Raw genomic sequence first — 19,082 nt, 5'->3', positions numbered from 1 at the left:
CAGGCTATGACATGAAGTGGCATGCATTTTGGACAACTGACTGTCCAAACAGAAAGTTTCAAGTGACCAAATCGAATTTGTGTATGTTCAGACAGCAGTCATTTGCTGACAAGGCTCCACTAGTTGTCACAGTAACGACGGGTGTGTGTGTGCAGTAGGGTAGGCTGATTGGTGCTTGTGCTTCCTGTCACTCAGAAGTTATGTAGCAAGCTAAGGTGACAACAATGCCTGCCATGGACGTTTGCTTTGAATGTTCAAAATCATTATGTAAGAAGACTTTTAAAGCCTCAAAGGATAAGATGATAGAACTTTCAAACGATACCTTTTTGGCTAGCCACAGCAGTCAACTAGCTAGCTAGCACATTCACTAATTTATTTGTAACCAATTAACAAGCTAGTTAGCTACCACATGTTCTTGTCAAACTGTCAGCAGAGTAGCTAGCAAGAAACAATATATGCTGAATAAAAGTCTAAAAACCACTTGAGGGCAAATAAATCAGATTTGACAAGGAATCAGATTTGTCAGATTCTGTGTTTTTTTGCAGGAAAAATATCAGATTCGAATCAGATATGCAAATGTATAGGATTTGAGTTGCTTCAAACTGCCAATGTGAACACGGCTTTAGAGGCACACAGACACCCGAACCTGGTCTTGTGGCTATCTGGACCTCCCTTTATAATGCTTTCATACTTGTCTTCTTTTCAGACACTTTGATGTCACACTGCACCATTCCATAAGCAAAATAGTGTCAGATTACACAGCCTGCATCTCGTCCATTCAGACAGTTACAGTAGTTAGCATAATAAGATAGATTCCCCCAAGCAACACAGGTTCAGAGCTATACATTAAGAATCTGAGGGTTACTGTAAATTAGCCAATCAGTGCTTCTCAGTTCCTGTAAAAGCCAGGGAAAAGGTGTGTCTGTAAACTCCAATAAACCTGCGTTGTGAGTCAGATTCCTGCTGAGTCATCTCTGCCTGTCTGGTTTATTAGTGGAGGAAGTGGAGTGTAGAGGAAGCTCATGACAAAATAATATGGTTCTGACCAGGAAAGCCCATCGCACTGCCTACATCCTTGTCCTGGCTCCCCCACTCCCATCATCCTTTCCCACTCTGAAGTCTGCTTCCCAGAAATGACCTGTAGCACGTCTTATCAAGTATCTGTCCACCCTTTCCCGTGGCGGCACGTACTAGTTACTTACCCTCACTCCCTCACCCCTGCTGAATTTCATCTATTATTACTGGAAACCTGTCCAACTATGTCCATCAGACTTCTTACAATAAGTAAACGTGAGAATGGAACTCAGACAAATTACATTTCTGTATGGGTTGGCTCTATTGTAGTATTCCAAATTCATAGGCCTCTATTTGCTAAAGGCAAAATAAATGTAGTACTTGTAAGTGACTGGAGTTTGGTAGCTAACTGGATAAACTTACTGTGGTGATTGAAATCCAGGGTTTGATTTAGTTGGGCCTAGGGTTGCAAAGGGTCGGAAACTTTCCTGTAAATTTCTGGAGATTTTCCCTGGGAAGTTAAGCCCCAGAATGTTGGGAATTTTGCTTAAATTCATCAAAAAGGTTAGCTTATAACAGTGAACCTTTTTTTGTGGGATACACATAAGGCAATTCTAGGTCTTGTGGCATATTTTGGTTAAACTATCCCCAATTAAAAGGAATTGCAACTGCATGCACAGTGCACTCTTCCATCACATATCCTCCTGATTCTCAAGCTCTTGCACACTAGTGAGATGCTATTGAGCCCACACAACTACACTGTCTGAGCCAAGGACTACATGCTTTCTGGTAAGTTTTGATTACAATACTGGGTGGGGTGAATATATTTGATGACATAACAAAAAATAATGTAACTAATAAATAGTCTACAGCAAAGTGTGTTTAAATAATTTCTAACTTGTTAACAATTTCTGCTAGTTAGTTGCTATCATGTGGGTTTTAGCTTGCTTGAGCCTGCTAACTAAGGAGTGTTAATCCATACATGTTAAATAAAATAAAACATATCTTACAAAGGAGTTGTTTAATCTAACTGCTTAACTATTTATCTGTATATGGAATTGTATATATTTTTCTTCTAATCTTTACAGGAAAATGCCACAGGCACTATCTGATGTGTGGAGACAGTTCACTGCAGCTGATGTAGAAGGAAAAGCTGGATACATTTGAAAATACTGTGCCAAATCATATGTGAAGAATGAAACAAAGATGCAGAATCACCTGGCCAAGTGCATAAAGTTCCCTCAGCGCTCACAACAAGCAACCTCTTACAAAAGTCCCTCTACTTCTATTCGAGGTGAAAATGATGAATCGGACACCTTATCGATAGCAACAGCTCATGGTCCTCCTGGAATCAGAATCATTTTATTCCCTTCTGTTGTTCAGTGAAATCTTCCCATGTGAAGAGTCAACCCATTTAATTAATGCTCAATTCATAATAAAATTTCTATTGGATGGATTTAATCATTTGAAATTATGTCTACTTATGATAAGGTAAAAGGTCTATGTTTCTGTCTCTATATGATATGGTAAATATTTCTAATGCAAAAAACATCTACATTTAAATGGTATTCATATTAATTTTCATATATTTCCATTATATTCCCAGGGAAAGTTTCCACCTCCTAGTTGGGCCCATCTTACCAATTTTGTCATCAGATAGTCATCCTCCATTTTGAGATAAGTCAACGTAACCGATGACCATGTAAATACAGTGACCATAAATCCACGAGGGCATCTCCCTGGTGGAGTTTTCCTTGTTTTTACATAAATGTGGTTAGGATGGATTGGTAGAGTCCCACATGTGTGCTATTTAAAAAAAAAAAATTATAAGCAGCTTTTTAGGGTCAAAGGTCAGTATTAACAGTCCAAGCATTCACAGCCCCGCTCTGGCCACAGGAAGAGCAGATGTCACTGCATCAGTTACCAACCGCCCACTGGACTGGCCAGGCAGGCAGGATTATTAGGATCTATTCCTGTAAACACTGGCTCTTTTCTTTAACGAGTCCGACACGAAGGATATACTGCTTTCTCGGGAACTGCCCAAATCCCCGTCATTTGCATGGAGAAAAGACGGAGAAAAAGGGGGAGGAGGTTGGGCTGCCTTCTGAGAATTCGTAGGCAAGTGATTAAACCCCCGCTGCCATCCGTTCTATTGGCCAATGGGGTGTGTGTCTATTTGTCAATAACAGCTGATGCTCGATGTCTAATATTAAAGAAGTCTCGAGGTATTGCTCGCCTGAGGTAGAGTACCTTATGATAAACTGCAGACCACACTATCTATCAAGAGAGTTCTCATCTATATTATTCGTAGCCGTCTATTTTACCACCACAAACCTATGTTGGCACTAAGATCGCACTCAACCAGCTGTATAAGGCCATAAGCAAGCAAGAAAATGCTCATCCAGAAGCAGCGCTCCTAGTGGCCGGGGACTTTAATGCAGGCAAACATAAATCCGTTTTACTGAATTTCCACCAGTATGTTAAATGTGCAACCAGAGGAAAAAAACTCTAGACCACATTTACTCCACACACAGAGATGCATACAAAGCTCTCCCTCGCCCTCCATTTGGCAAATCCGACTATAAATCTATCCTCCTGATTCCTGCTTACAAGCAAAAACTAAAGTAGGAAGTACCAGTGACTCGCTCAATACGGAAGTGGTAAGATGACGCGGATGCTACGCTACAGGACTGTTTTACTAGCACAGACGGGAATATGCTCCGCGATTCATCCAATGGCCTTGAGTATACCACCTCAGTCATTGGCTTCATCAATAAGTGCATCGACGAAGTGCGCGGACCAACTGGCAAGTGTCTTCATCGACATTTTCAACCTCTCCCTGACTGTGTCTGTAATACCTACATGTTTCAAGCAGACCACCATAGTCCCTGTGCCCAAGGAAGCAAAGGTAACCTGCCTAAAATTATTACCGCCCCGTAGCACTCACGTCGGTAGCCATGAAGTGCTTTGAAAGGCTGGTCATGGCTCACATCAACAGCATCATCCCAGATAAGCTAGACTCACTCCAATTCGCATACCACCCCAACAGCTCCACAGATTACGTAATCTCCATTGCACTCCACACTGCCCTTTCCCACCTGGACAAAAGGAACACTGATGTGAGAATGATATTAATTGACTACAGCTCAGCTGGTAAGGGTAGGCAACAACACGTCTGCCATGCCGATCCTCAACACTGGGGCCCCTCAGGGCTGTGTGCTTAGTCCCCTCCTGTACTCCCTGTTTATCCACAACTGTGTGGCCAAACACGACTCCAACACCATCATTAAGTTTGCTGACAACACAACAGTGGTAGGCCTGATCACTGACAATGATGAGACAGCCTATAGGCAGGAGGTCAAAGACCTGGTTGTGTGGTGCTAGGACAACAACCTCTCACTCAATGTGAGCTAGACAAAGGAGCTGATTGTGGACTACAGGAAAAGGTGGGCTGAACAGGCCCCCGTTAACGTCGACGGGGCTGTAGTGGAGCGGGTCGAGAGTGTCAAGTTCCTTGGTGTCCACATCCCCAACAAACTATCATGGTCCAAACACACCAAGACAGTTGTGAGGAGGGCACAAAAACACCCCCCCCCCCCCCCAGGAGACTGAAAATATTTGGCATGGGTCCCCAGATGCTTAAGTTAAGTTCTACAGCTGCACCATCGAGAGCATTTTGACCGGTTGAATCACCGCCTGGTATGGCAACTTTCAATAAATTCCCTGGTTTTCCCAAAATCACAGAATTTTGCAACCCAAGTCACGTGATTCATCAGAGTACATTTGTTTATGAAACCCACTCGACAACTACTGATTCTGTGTTCTGTGAATTGATTGAATGAGGGGGTTACGGGTGTGAATATGAATAGATAAAATATCCAATGAATGTGTGATTCCCTGTTTTGCCTCTGTAGAACCGTCAGCTGCTGAGGGACTGCTTCATGGTGGAGCTGGTGGAGGGATCCAGAAAGCTTCGTCATGTCTTCCTCTTCACAGACTTACTTCTCTGTGCCAAGTTGAAGAAACAGACTGCAGGGTAAGTGTAGATTTACTGATGGACCAGATGGTTTGTTTAATATCCTGGCTGTGGTGTTCCTTACGTCTGTCTGTCTGCGTGTGTGTGTGTGTGTGTTTGATGGTTCTTGTGTGTGTGTGTGTTTGTCTCTCTCCAGGAAAGGCCAGCAGTATGACTGTAAGTGGTACATCCCACTGTCAGACCTCACCTTCCAGACCATCGAGGACTCGGAGGCCACGCCCATACCCCAGGTCCAGGACGAGGAGATTGACGCCATGAAGATCAGAATCTCACAGATCAAGAATGAGCTCCAGAGAGAGAAGGTGACAACAGACATCAGAAAGAGGGGAAGTCCCTATAGTGTTATAACAGATCACTTTATTATAATAATGTTGAAGCACTTGACCAGATCATGACTTCATAGGAGCCATTAATGACTGAGACAGTGCTATACATTGAGACGGCAGCAGCTGTCTGAGTGCTCGTCTTCTATATGCGTCTGTGCAGAGAACCACTAAAGGAGGGAAGGCGATAGAGCGTTTGAGGAAGAAGCTGTCGGAGCAGGAGTCTCTGCTGCTGCTCATGTCCCCCAGCATGGCCTTCAGAGTGGCCAACAGGAACGGCAAGGTGAGCCAGCCACTGACTAATTCCTCTCTCTCTGCACCTATGGTCCTGCAAGGTCATATCTAACAACTACACAGTTCATTGTTTGTACTTTGAAATATTTTGGTCGAGGATCTGCTGCCCCCTACAGGTGTAGAAATGTGGTACAGCATTGGTAAGATGTCTGTTGTATTGTATATTCCTTTGTGTGTTTCAGGGCTTCACATTCCTCATCTCATCAGATTACGAACGTGCAGAGTGGAAGGACATAATCCGCGAGCAACAGAAGAAGTGTGAGTGTTCTCTGCAACATAAGCAATGCTTGTGACAATCCCATAATTGAGCTGATGGTGGCCGTCAGTCTCTCTCTGACCTCCATTCCCTCCTGCAGGTTTCAAAAGCTTCTCTCTGACCTCCCTGGAGCTGCAGATGCTCACCAACTCATGTGTGAAGCTTCAGACGGTCCATACTATACCAATGACCATGAATAAAGAAGGTAGGCCATTGACACAACTGATACAGTATTAGTAAGGATGGAAGGCTGGTTAGTAATGCCACACTTATTAATAATAAGAGAGGGAGATGTTTATTAGTATTGTTTTTGATTGAACAACTCATGACTTTTCCCTCTCCTCTCTTTAGAAGATGAATCGTCTGGATTCTACGGTTTTCTGAATGTCATTGTTCACTCTGCATCAGGCCTCCAACAGAGCTTGAGTAAGTGGCTCAGTTTTTGGTGTCCTACCCTGATCACCTTGAATGGAGTATAGCCAAGGCTGTCCTTCCCTTCCGCTGTCAGTCTCCTCCAGTCCGGCTGTCACCTGGCAGTCAGCAGACATTCCCATGGGGAGCAGCTGCTGGGGAACAGTCAGAACTCTGAGGATTAACAAGGAACACTGTGGTCCGGCCACAGCTGGTCTGGATGGAAAACCCCTGTCGTTTCAGTCTTTGTCCCAAATACAGTCACGCGTACAGCTCAGATGCATACAGTTTTTCTTATTTTATAACAAATCTGACCTGTTAATCCAGATGTAAACATACTCTGGAGAGGAAATATTATCCTCAGTACTTACCAGATTCAGAGGGCATGGCAAGTTGTATTGTGAGGATTGTCATAAAGTATGGTTTAACAGTGTAGGGCAAAGTACATGTATACTCCTCCATCCAGGTCTTACTGTGACTCAGTGTGTATCCCTATTAACCACGCTAACTCCCATGAACTGTTTCTTCTTCCACACAGATCTCTACTGCACTCTGGAGGTGGACTCCTTTGGCTACTTTGTGAACAAAGCCAAGACACGAGTGTACAGAGACTCCACACAACCCAAGTGGAACGAGGTGAGGATGCCACGTGCCAGTTAGTGTCCTGTCTATTCAGCCTTATCTGCTGGATTGATTTTTACGTGGTTTTTTTTGCTGTTTCCCTGCAGGAGTTTGAGATTGAGCTGGAAGGCTCTCAGACTCTGAGGCTGCTGTGTTATGAGAAGTGCTACAACAAAGCCAAGCAAAACAAGGAGGACGGAGAGAACACAGACAGGATCATGGCCAAAGGACAGATACAGGTACGGAGTGAGAGTATGAAGCACATTTTGTGTTGCCTGTCACGCTGGTCTACAGTGTCAACAGTGACATAGCTGAATTAACTAATAGGCCACAGTGGTGAAAATGACTTATCTAGTATACCAGCCCCAATAGCTGCCCTGTCTGTGGATAATCCCACCATGTGTGGTTCTGTGGTGTGGAAAAGGAAAAGGACTGTGGGGGATGCTCCTGGGTCACCTCAGCCTGACTGGTGATGGGGTGTTGTGACAGAGGGGGATTACAGTTGGGAAGGGAAACAGGCTGGCCAAATGTAGCCCCTGGTACATATCTATCCAGTGAGACAGAGCGGGACCCCTCTCAGAAGAACCCTGAAAACATCCAATACAGAACATTGTATGTTTGTCTTTTGAATAGACAATGTGCTGATTCTATTGTCTTTTTGGACAATCCACAACCAACGTGGTCCCACACTTCAATTCAATTGTGTGTGACCCTCTGGCCTGGGTCTGATCTGTTTGTGGAATTTGAGATAAGTGCTGATTGGAGAGGCAGTCTGAACATTGTGTGTGCCCAAATGTTTGGGGATTAAAAAGAGACAGATCCGATGTGGGAGGGTTTGGTTGAAAGGAGAAAGGGTCAGACAAAGGCGCTCAGTTAGGAGGAGCCAGTAGACCCAAAACATATATACCAACTAACTGGTGACTGATGAGGATCCTGTAGGAGGCTTGGGGTTGTAGTGCTCATAACAACCTCTGAGCAGCCGCCAGCGTGTGTCCATAATCACAGGAGGAGGGGATTCTCAGGAGTTAATCCACAGATCCATCTGGGAACTGGAACAACAGGGAGGCAGCGTGGTCGAGTGGCTGCCTTTGTTCAACTTATTTTTTATCTGGCGTGGAAGGATTGATAGCATGACAGGGTTAAGAAGTTGACAGGACACACACACTTGTGGGGGACTCTACTGGACCACTAAAAGACTATGCGGGCCTCAGGATTCTTTGAGACAATCCAATAACCATATCAGATCAGAGGGATCCATGCTGTTAGTTGGGGATTGTTTAGGACAGAGTGGCTGATTTGGAAGATTATTTTCTGGACTGCTGTCTTGTTTTGTTTGTCCCATTTTTTGGTACAGTACATTAGTGGGGAAAGTAGAGTGTGAGCGACTGAGTCTCAACTAAAAGAATGGGTGAGACCTGTACTGAAGAGCTGATTCTGGATCAGACCAGCAGTCAGTTCACTAGCAGCTGTTCTCTGGAGGATGAGGGGGACACAGGTCCCAGGAAGCCCCCAGGCACAGGGGCACGACTGTGGGGCAAGGTCCGCAGCACTCTGCTCAGACAGAAGGTAAAGACATGGCACACATAAGAGAGAGAATGGTCTTTCTTTATTTTTGTCATGGATGGTATTTGATTAGGAACATTAATATAGGGTAGGGTAGATATTTTAATATGTACATACATCCTTAGTTGGTACATATTTTAAGTATCCTTGAATGTGTTATATTCTCATACTTAATACTCTATTCTCTTTTGATAAGTCCACTGCCTTATGTAAGAGAGATGTCCACAGAACAAAAAGATTAAGATTATCAGAGTTATATTGAGTGTCTGTTGGTTCCTTGGCTGAGAGGACATCTGTCATGGTAGGTCATCTGAATACCATGAGATGATGTTATCACAACACTTGTGCCTGACCACTAGAAATAACTGTTGGCAGCTTGGTATTAGTCAGATGATTAAAATAGCACAGTAACTTGAGTTGACACTACTCAAACATATGGAGTTTATGTAAGGATGAGGGAAAGTGATGGGTAACTGATATGTAAGACCCGGGCTTACTGATTGGAAAGAAATGCAAAATAACCATCTTCATCATTGAAACAATCCTTTTGTCCAGTTTTAGCTTTTCTTCTGTGAAATTATAATTTCCTTCTAATATGGACAGTTTCATTAAGTTTGATTTGTTCTGCTTTAGTCTCTGATCAATTGGAAAGGATCAAGAGGCTAACTGTGCGAAACATTCTTACAAAGCAGGATTTTGAGTGGTTTAAATATCTCATTGGTTCTTAATAATACAATGTATGTCATTAATACAGTACTATAACATGTCTGTACTGAGATAAAGACTGCATCAATCCCACAGCATCATGATGTCCATACAGCGTCTGTCTGCACAGCGTTACTGGGTCAGATGATTTCTCTGACTGACAGATGTCTCCATATTTTCTAGCTGGATCCCCAGACCCTGCAAAGCAAAGACTGGCAAAGAACAGTCATCACCATGAACGGAGTATGTATTACCAGCATAGAAAATGCTAAATCTTCACTGTTTTGCACAAATCTTTTCCAAAACCACAACATCTTACTGTTTTTTATTTTGCAAAGGCAGCATTTTTGGCACCACTTTATACTCCAGTGGCCAGTGTAAACATTGTTGAATAAGTTATCTAGGCCTGTATAACATGGTAATTACAATGGTTTTTCCCATGATGATTACTGGGGTATAAAGACTTTTCAATATTAAGTGTGACCCCTGTATTTACATGTACTGTGTTGATGATGTTACATGCAATAGTCTTCATTTCTCTGACTGCTGGCTAATTCTTAACTTCTCTTGGTGCAGATTGAGGTGAAGCTGTCAATGAAGTTCACCAGCAGAGAGTTCAGTCTAAAGAGAATGCCCTCGCGGAAACAGTCAGGCGTGTTTGGGGTGAAAATAAGTGTTGTAACCAAGTAAGTGAATGTGTCTTTGTTAGCCTCTGTATAATCTCAGCACCCAGAACCAAATCAGCTCATGGTAAGCCTGTCATGAGAGCCTCAGTGTAATGCATACCACATTTCTGTGACCAACACAGATCAGACCTAATATTGCCAAATGAATGGGATACCTCCTCCAACCTCCTTCACTTTCAATGTAAGGCCAGGAATAACTCTCAAAGACATGCCTTGTTTGGGTTTTTCTATTTTCATAGGGATCCCAATCATTTGTAAAGTAACTCTAAATTCCAGTCCCTTATGGGCAGCTTTTATTTGAGAAAACATAATTTTATAGTGCTGAAGATGCAATACTGCAGGTCTTTTTAGTGTTCACTTTACTCTCTTTAAGGCAGCGGCCATTTCTCCATACTGGGAACAGGTTTTACATACTGGGGAACAGGTTTTACATACTGGGGAACAGGTTTTACATACTGGGGAACAGGTTTTACATACTGGGGAACAGGTTTTACATACTGGGGAACAGGTTTTACATACTGGGGAACAGGTATTACATACTGGGGAACAGGTATTACATACTGGGGAACAGGTATTACATACTGGGGAACAGGTTTTACATACTGGGGAACAGGTATTACATACTGGGGAACAGGTATTACATACTGGGGAACAGGTATTACATACTGGGGAACAGGTATTACATACTGGGAACAGGTTTTACATACTGGGAACAGGTATTACATACTGGGGAACAGGTTTTACATACTGGGGAACAGGTATTACATACTGGGAACAGGTTTTACATACTGGGGAACAGGTTTTACATACTGGGGAACAGGTATTACATACTGGGGAACAGGTATTACATACTGGGGAACAGGTTTTACATACTGGGGAACAGGTTTTACATACTGGGGAACAGGTTTTACATACTGGGGAACAGGTTTTACATACTGGGGAACAGGTTTTACATACTGGGGAACAGGTTTTACATACTGGGGAACAGGTTTTACATACTGGGGAACAGGTATTACATACTGGGGAACAGGTTTTACATACTGGGGAACAGGTTTTACATACTGGGGAACAGGTTTTACATACTGGGGAACAGGTATTACATACTGGGGAACAGGTATTACATACTGGGGAACAGGTTTTACATACTGGGGAACAGGTTTTACATACTGGGGAACAGGTTTTACATACTGGGGAACAGGTTTTACATACTGGGGAACAGGTTTTACATACTGGGGAACAGGTTTTACATACTGGGGAACAGGTTTTACATACTGGGGAACAGGTTTTACATACTGGGGAACAGGTTTTACATACTGGGGAACAGGTTTTACATACTGGGGAACAGGTTTTACATACTGGGGAACAGGTATTACATACTGGGGAACAGGTTTTACATACTGGGGAACAGGTTTTACATACTGGGGAACAGGTATTACATACTGGGGAACAGGTATTACATACTGGGGAACAGGTTTTACATACTGGGGAACAGGTTTTACATACTGGGGAACAGGTTTTACATACTGGGGAACAGGTTTTACATACTGGGGAACAGGTTTTACATACTGGGTTTTACATACTGGGAACAGGTTTGACATACTGGGGAACAGGTTTTACATACTGGGTTTTACATACTGGGAACAGGTTTGACATACTGGGGAACAGGTTTTACATACTGGGAACAGGTTTGACATACTGGGAACAGGTTTGACATACTGGGGAACAGGTTTTACATACTGGGGAACAGGTTTTACATACTGGGGAACAGGTTTTACATACTGGGAAACAGGTATTACATACTGGGAACAGGTTTTACATACTGGGAACAGGTATTACATACTGGGGAACAGGTATTACATACTGGGAACAGGTTTTACATACTGGGGAACAGGTATTACATACGGGGAACAGGTTTTACATACTGGGGAACAGGTTTTACATACTGGGGAACAGGTTTTACATACTGGGGAACAGGTTTTACATACTGGGGAACAGGTTTTACATACTGGGGAACAGGTTTTACATACTGGGGAACAGGTTTTACATACTGGGTTTTACATACTGGGAACAGGTTTGACATACTGGGGAACAGGTTTTACATACTGGGTTTTACATACTGGGAACAGGTTTGACATACTGGGGAACAGGTTTGACATACTGGGAACAGGTTTGACATACTGGGAACAGGTTTGACATACTGGGAAAAGGTTTTACATACTGGGGAACAGGTTTTACATACTGGGGAACAGGTTTTACATACTGGGGAACAGGTTTTACATACTGGGGAACAGGTTTTACATACTGGGTTTTACATACTGGGGAACAGGTTTTACATACTGGGTTTTACATACTGGGGAACAGGTTTTACATACTGGGTTTTACATACTGGGGAACAGGTTTTACATACTGGGTTTTACATACTGGGGAACAGGTTTTACATACTGGGTTTTACATACTGGGGAACAGGTTTTACATATTATATTATTAAACAGATATTATATTGAAACAGAAAAAGAATCTCAATATAGTTTATGCACTACCACAATACCTAAACACCAGCTGTGTAGTCAGAAATGAGACACCCAGTTGTGCAGTCACAGGTAACAGTAGTGTAAAGCACTGGACTTCTCGTCTCCTGCATTGATCCTGTTTTAATCCTGGTGTATGTGTGTGTTTGTGTGTGTGTCCTTGACAGACGGGAGCGTTCTAAGGTGCCCCTTATCGTGAAGCAGTGTGTAGAGGAGATCGAGCGCCGGGGCATGGAGGAGGTGGGAATCTACCGGGTCTCAGGGGTGGCTACAGACATCCAGGCCCTAAAGGGTGCATTTGATGCCAGTGAGTACACAGACCTTGGATCTCCTCCATAGCAAATAATACGCAGGTTGACGTTTATTGTCATGAGTCTTGTACTGGAGGCAGAACTGAGCGATTTTCCCTTAGATTGGCCAACTGCAAAATCAAAATAGGCTAAATTGTAAAAATTCATGACAATAAAACATTTGTTTTTTGTCCTCAACATAACTTTAATCAGATGTTATGACTTTGTGTCTGTGACAGCTAGTGAGCACTCTGCAGAGTGCCTCCATAACGTGACCAATAACGCTAACCTGCAAATAATACAGCAGGAGGTATACAATGTCATTAATGGATTGCTATTATTTATACCGTCCTGCAGCTTACTGTTCCCCCATGATTATCATTCATTTCCTTCCTGTGATTGACAGACAATAAGGATGTGTCGGTGATGATGAGTGAGATGGATGTGAATGCAATTGCTGGAACGCTGAAGCTGTATTTCCGTGAGCTGCCGGAACCTCTTTTCACAGATGACCTGTACCCCAACTTCGCTGGAGGCATCGGTCAGTCTCTCCTTGTAACCTTAAAGCCTACCATTTGCTTTTCATATTGTCATAGTGAATACAGCATAAGCGTGAAATTTAACAGACCATTAAACATAGATCAGGTAGTACAGTTACCATAAAAAAGCTAACTAATTGTATCCTCTTTCAGCCCTGTCAGACAGTGTGGCTAAGGAGAGCTGTATGCTGAACCTGCTGCTATCACTCCCAGAACCCAACCTGGTCACCTTCCTCTTTCTGCTGGACCACCTGAAGAGGTATAGTCCCCGAAAGTGGCATCGTATTCTATTCTGTCACATGAATACAGTCAGATAGCTGTAAAATACTCTTGCTAATCTCTTCTTCCTTTTTCTCTGCATCCCACAAGCTGAGACTTCCTCTCATCTGTGTTCTTACAGGATTGCTGATAATGAGAGCGTTAACAAGATGTCTTTCCACAACCTGGCCACGGTCTTTGGCCCCACCCTGCTCCGCCCCTCTGAGAAAGACAGCAAGATCCCAAGCAATGCCACACAGCCCATCACTATGAATGACAGCTGGTCACTGGAGGTTATGTCACAGGTACTATAGTGTCTTTTGAAAGTAAGCTTCGATGTTGATTTTTGTTGCTGAGGTAGATTGAGGTACACCACATATTCAAAAACATGTGGACACCCCTTCAAATTAGTTGGTTCTGCTATTTCAACCACACCCGTTGCTGACAGGTGTATAAAGTTGGGCACACAGCCATGCAATCTCCATAGACAAACAGTGGCAGTAGAATTGCCTTACCGAAGAGCGCAGTGACTTTCAACTTGGCACCGTCATAGGATGCCACCTTTCCATCAAGTCAGTTCGTAAAATTTCTACCCTGCTAGAGCTGTCCAGGATAACTGTAAGTGCTGTTATTTTGAAGTGGAAACGTCTAGGACCAACAACGGCTCAGCCATGAAGTGGTAGGCCGCACAAGCTCACAGAACGGGACCGCCGAGAGCTGAAGCGTGTAGAAATCATCTGTCCTCGGTTGCAACACTTACTACTGAGTTCCAAACTGACTCTCGAAGCAACGTCTGCACAAGAACTGTTCGTCGGGAGCTTCATGAAATGGGTTTCTATGGCCTGGCAGATGCACACAGGTCTAAGATCACCATGCGCAATGCCAAAGCGCATTGTAAAGCTCGTCGCCATTGGACTCTCTGGATCAGTGGAAACGCGTTTTCTGTAGTGATGAATCACACTTCACCATCTGGCAGTCCGACGGACGAATGTGGGTTTGGCGGATGCCAGGAGAATGCTACCTGCCCGAATGTATAGTGCCAACTGTAAAGTTTGGTGGAGGAGGAATAAAGGTCTGGGGCTGTTTTTCATGGTTCAAGCTAGGCCCCTTAGTTCTAAATCTTAATGCTACAGCATACAATGACATTATAGATAATTCTGCCCTTCCAACTTCTGTTTTAGTATGATAATGTCACCGTGCACAAAGCAAGGTTCATACAGAAATGGTTTGTCGAGATCGGTGTGGAAGAACTTGACTGGCCTGCACAGAGCCCTGACCTCAACCTCATCAAACACCTTTGAGATGAATTGGAACGCCTACTGCGAGCCAGGCCTAATCGTCCAACATCAGTGCCTTACCTCACTAATGCTCTTGTGGCTGAATGGAAGCAAGTCCCCGCAGCAATGTTACAACTTCTAGTGGAAAGGCTTTCCAGAAGAGTGGAGGCTGTTATAGCAGCAAAGGGGGGACCAACTCCATATTAATGGCCATGATTTTGTAATGAGACGTTCGACGAGCAGGCGTTCACATACTTCTGGTCATGTGGTGTATTTGTAGAGCCCATAAGTCTGTGCTATGATTCTAATTATCCCTTTCCTCTGCTCTGTCCCTTTCCCCTTCTGTAGGTACAGGTCCTACTGTATTTCCTTCAGCTTGAAGGTATCCCAACACCGGACAGCAAACGTCAAAGCATCCTTTTCTCCACTGAAGTATAGCGGGAGCATGGACATTTCCATATGAGGAAGAATTTGACAAAATTTTGCCTTCCATGGTAAACTGTTGGCTGTGACCAAGAATGGCTGCGGCAGGAGCTAATTAACAACTTTCTGTTCAAAGTGTTACCTGAACGTAACATTTTTAGTCGGTCCAAACTTAGCTCCAATTTGAGAAAGCTTAGGCATAACTTTAAATTATGTTTTTGCTTAACTTGTCTCATATGTTTATTCAACTAGAAGTAATAATTTTGGGCCAACTAAATAATTATTTTGGGCCAACTAAAAATGTTACGTTCACTGATTGAAAAGTTGAGTAAACTAAAAAAAAAGGCTCTGGAACCAGTTACTTAGTAATAATTAGTTGAATCCAAATTTTTTTTTTACTGTGTGCTGAGCAGCAATGGCTGGATTACAGCGCAGCTCCTCGAAATGGCCACCAGATGGAGTTAACAGCACATTCCAAACTAGAACTAATACTTCATTACCGTGACCAAAGCCATTCCAATATGATCAATGATCCTAATGTCATCCTTACCTTGTTGACATCAAACAAACGTCAAACACAAAGAAATCCATTGAATGTGGTCAGATCAAAGCACAGGCCATTCCTTTATATGATTTTCAAAGGTAATAATAGTTTAACCAGATGATGGAAGTGAGGCAAATTGTCAACTCCATGATGCAGCTGTTGCAAAAGAGAAAAACATTCTCTACTACAGTATATTGCACACTGATATTCTGATTCATTTGGGATCTTTAGATATTTATACTTTCATTGTCATTACCACATATTAGGTGTGCTGAGCACTTACAGATAGTGTGTCAAAATGTATTTATGTTACTTATATCCGACAATCAGGTCATTTTAGAGGTACTGGTTATCCACTAATGAGCACAATTCTCAAAACCCGAAAGATACAGTAGTTAAAATCCTTATTATGGAGCTAATTCGTTAGGCCTGTTTCATTGTGGAATCATGTGCCCCCCGCCCCCCCCCCCCCCCCTGTTGAAGCACATTGTAGGAAAACTGTATTCACCAGATGTTTATGCAAATGCTGTCTTTATTTTGTAAGGAATGTGAGATTGATCACACTTTTAAGTAGGTATATTTAACATGCAGGCATGTTGACTTAAATATGTTTTAAATGTTTTTCTCTTCAACTGCTGTCTATGTGATTTTTGAGTTAAGAGATTTCTGCCAGGTTATAAAAGTGGACCACAACCGTTTATCAGAGTTTTGTTATCTTATAAAGGTCCTACATTGGCCTTAAGCATTTCCTCTTTAGGATAATTTATATTTTGATCTGATTCACTTAGAGCTCATTAATCTGAAAACGCCATCCCTTTACAGGAGGAATTTAGTTTTTATTTCAGAAGGGTTAAAACCACAGACTGTTCAGTGTTGTCACGTGGAACTGAGACAGAAATAGCACTGAGCTAAGCTTTGTCTCTTTATTACATTTTAGTGGTAGCCTACCCTACCCTGGTATTGATCCACTAATATTCAAATCTCCTGGGTAAGAAAACAAATATGGGCATTGTGAAGGGCACCATTGTCTTCTGTTGTGTTATTTTGTTTCTAGTAAAATGTATAATGGGGTTTACTGTTCTCTGCCTGGTGAGCTGTAACTTCGAAAGCTCTTGGAAAATGTATTTGTGCTGGCAAAGTGAAAATCATTCCAAATGTTTACAGATATCTGAATTGAGATGTTACGCAAGTTAAGATACCATTATAGCACATATGAAACTGTTAGGCTAACTGACTGTTTGTATGTAGCCTATCAGCAATCACTTAATTGACATCTCTTTTTCCTTCCAGACACTGTTGTAGTCATTATCCCAATCATTTATGTATATGTACAATAAAGAGTTGATTTCCATGTGCTTTGTATTTTTTTCTTGATTTTCTGTCGTCTGAGAACATAATTGAACTACATTTGTTTGTTCACGCGTTGTATGTAGGTCTACTACACCGTATGTTGATGTTTGTTCTCTTTTCCTCACAATGTATTAGCTACAAGTATTCTTCAAAACAGCTGCATGAGCTACAGAGATGAAATACATGTGCTTCATCAATCTGTTCTGGAAGAGCTGCAAAATCTGGACCCCTACAAATCAGCCGGGCTAGACAATCTGGACCCTCTCTTTTTAAAATTATCTGCCAAAATTGTTGAAACCCCTATTACCAGCCTGTTCAACCTCTCTTTCGTATCGTCTGAGATCCCCATAGATTGGAAAGCTGCTGCGGTCATCCCCCTCTTCACTCTAGACCCAAACTGCTACAGACTTATATCTATCCTACCCTGCCTTTCTAAGGTCTTTGAAAGCCAAGTTAACAAACAGATTACTGACCATTTTGAATCTCACCGTACCTTCTCCGCTATGCAATCTGGTTTCAGAGCTGGTCGTGGGTGCATCTCAGCGACGCTCAAGGTCCTAAACGTTATCATAACCGCCATCGATAAGATATTACTGTGCAGCCATATTCATCCACCTGGCTAAGGCTTTCGACTCTGTCAATCACAACATTCTTATTGGCAGACTCAACAGCCTTGGTATCTCAAAGGATTGCCTTGCTTGGTTCACCAACTACTTATCCGATAGAGTTCAGTATGTCAAATTGGGGGGCCTGTTGTCCTACGGGGTTCAATTCTTGGGACGACTCTTCTCTGTATACATCAATGACGTCGTTCTCGCTGCTGGTGATTCTTTGATCCACCTCTACGCAGACGACACCATTCTGTATACCTCTGGTCCTTTGTTGGACACTGTGTTAACTAACCTCCAGATGAGCTTCAATGCCATACAACTCTCCTTCCGTGGCCGCCAACTGCTCTTAAATGCAAGTAAAACTAAATACATGCTCTTCAAACGATCGTTGCCCGCACCTGCCCGCCCGCCCGTCCAGCATCACTACTCTGGACGGTTCGGACTTAGAATATGTGGACAACTACAATTAACTAGGTGTCTGGTTAGACTGTAAACTCTCCTTCCAGACTCATATCAAACATCTCCAATCCAAAATGAAATCTAGAATCGGCTTCTTATTTTGCAACAAAGCATCCTTCACTCATGCTGCCAAACATACCCTGGTAAAACTGACCATCCTACCAATCCTTGACTTCAGTGATGTCATTTACAAAATAGCCTCCAACACTCCACTCAACAAATTGGATGCAGTCTATCACAGTGCCATCCGTTTGTCACCAAAGCCCCATATACTACCCACCACTGCAACCTGTATGCTCTCGTTGGCTGGCCCTCGCTTCAAACTCCTCGCCAAACCCACTGGCTCCAGGTCATCTACAAGTCTCTGCTAGGTAAAGCCCTGCCTTATCTCAGCTCACTGGTCACCCGTGGCACGTGCTCCAGAAGGTATATCTCACGGTCACCCCCAAAGCCAATTCTTCCTTTGGTCGCCTCTCCTTCCAGTTCTCTGCTGCCAATGACTGGAACGAACTGCAAAAATCTCTGAAGCTGGAGACTCTTACCTCCCTCACTAGCTTTAAGCACCAGCTGTCAGAGCAGCTCACAGATCACTGCACCTGTACATAGCTCATCTGTAAATAGCCCATACTGTATTTATTTACTTATTTATCTTGCACCTTTGCACCCCAGTATCTCAACTTGCACATTCATCCTCTGCACATCCTACCATTCCAGTGTGTAATTGTTATATTGTAATTACTTTGCCACCATGGCCTATTTATTGCCTTACGTCTCTTATCCTACCTCATTTGCACATGCTGTATATAGATTTTCCTACCCTATTATTGATTGTATGTTTTGTTCATACCATGTGTAACTCTGTTGTTGTATGTGTCGAACTGCTTTGCATTATCT

At 42.9% G+C, this 19,082-nt stretch overlaps 2 protein-coding genes across 3 annotated transcripts in view; one reads left to right on the top strand and one right to left on the bottom strand.

The window, feature by feature from the left end:
• LOC110525519 (breakpoint cluster region protein) overlaps window positions 1–17,123 on the top strand; it is a 37,891-nt gene extending 20,768 nt beyond the window's left edge. For both annotated transcript variants that reach the window (XM_021605695.2, XM_021605694.2), the window contains exons 10-24: window positions 4,929–5,050; window positions 5,187–5,352; window positions 5,537–5,656; window positions 5,850–5,925; window positions 6,024–6,128; window positions 6,275–6,349; window positions 6,873–6,970; window positions 7,063–7,194; window positions 9,407–9,466; window positions 9,800–9,909; window positions 12,605–12,744; window positions 13,134–13,268; window positions 13,420–13,525; window positions 13,667–13,829; window positions 15,150–17,123. In XM_021605695.2, coding sequence (XP_021461370.2) covers window positions 4,929–5,050; window positions 5,187–5,352; window positions 5,537–5,656; window positions 5,850–5,925; window positions 6,024–6,128; window positions 6,275–6,349; window positions 6,873–6,970; window positions 7,063–7,194; window positions 9,407–9,466; window positions 9,800–9,909; window positions 12,605–12,744; window positions 13,134–13,268; window positions 13,420–13,525; window positions 13,667–13,829; window positions 15,150–15,239 — 1,698 coding nt within the window. In that variant the 3' untranslated portion in view covers window positions 15,240–17,123. The remainder of the gene's footprint in view (window positions 1–4,928; window positions 5,051–5,186; window positions 5,353–5,536; window positions 5,657–5,849; window positions 5,926–6,023; window positions 6,129–6,274; window positions 6,350–6,872; window positions 6,971–7,062; window positions 7,195–9,406; window positions 9,467–9,799; window positions 9,910–12,604; window positions 12,745–13,133; window positions 13,269–13,419; window positions 13,526–13,666; window positions 13,830–15,149) is intronic.
• LOC110525522 overlaps window positions 1–19,082 on the bottom strand; it is a 500,086-nt gene that overhangs the window by 418,031 nt on the left and 62,973 nt on the right. The window lies entirely within an intron of this gene.

Source organism: Oncorhynchus mykiss, chromosome 6, assembly GCF_013265735.2.
Source record: "Oncorhynchus mykiss isolate Arlee chromosome 6, USDA_OmykA_1.1, whole genome shotgun sequence".
Taxonomy (NCBI): Eukaryota; Metazoa; Chordata; class Actinopteri; order Salmoniformes; family Salmonidae; genus Oncorhynchus; species Oncorhynchus mykiss.
This window is presented reverse-complemented; position numbering and strand designations above follow the sequence as displayed.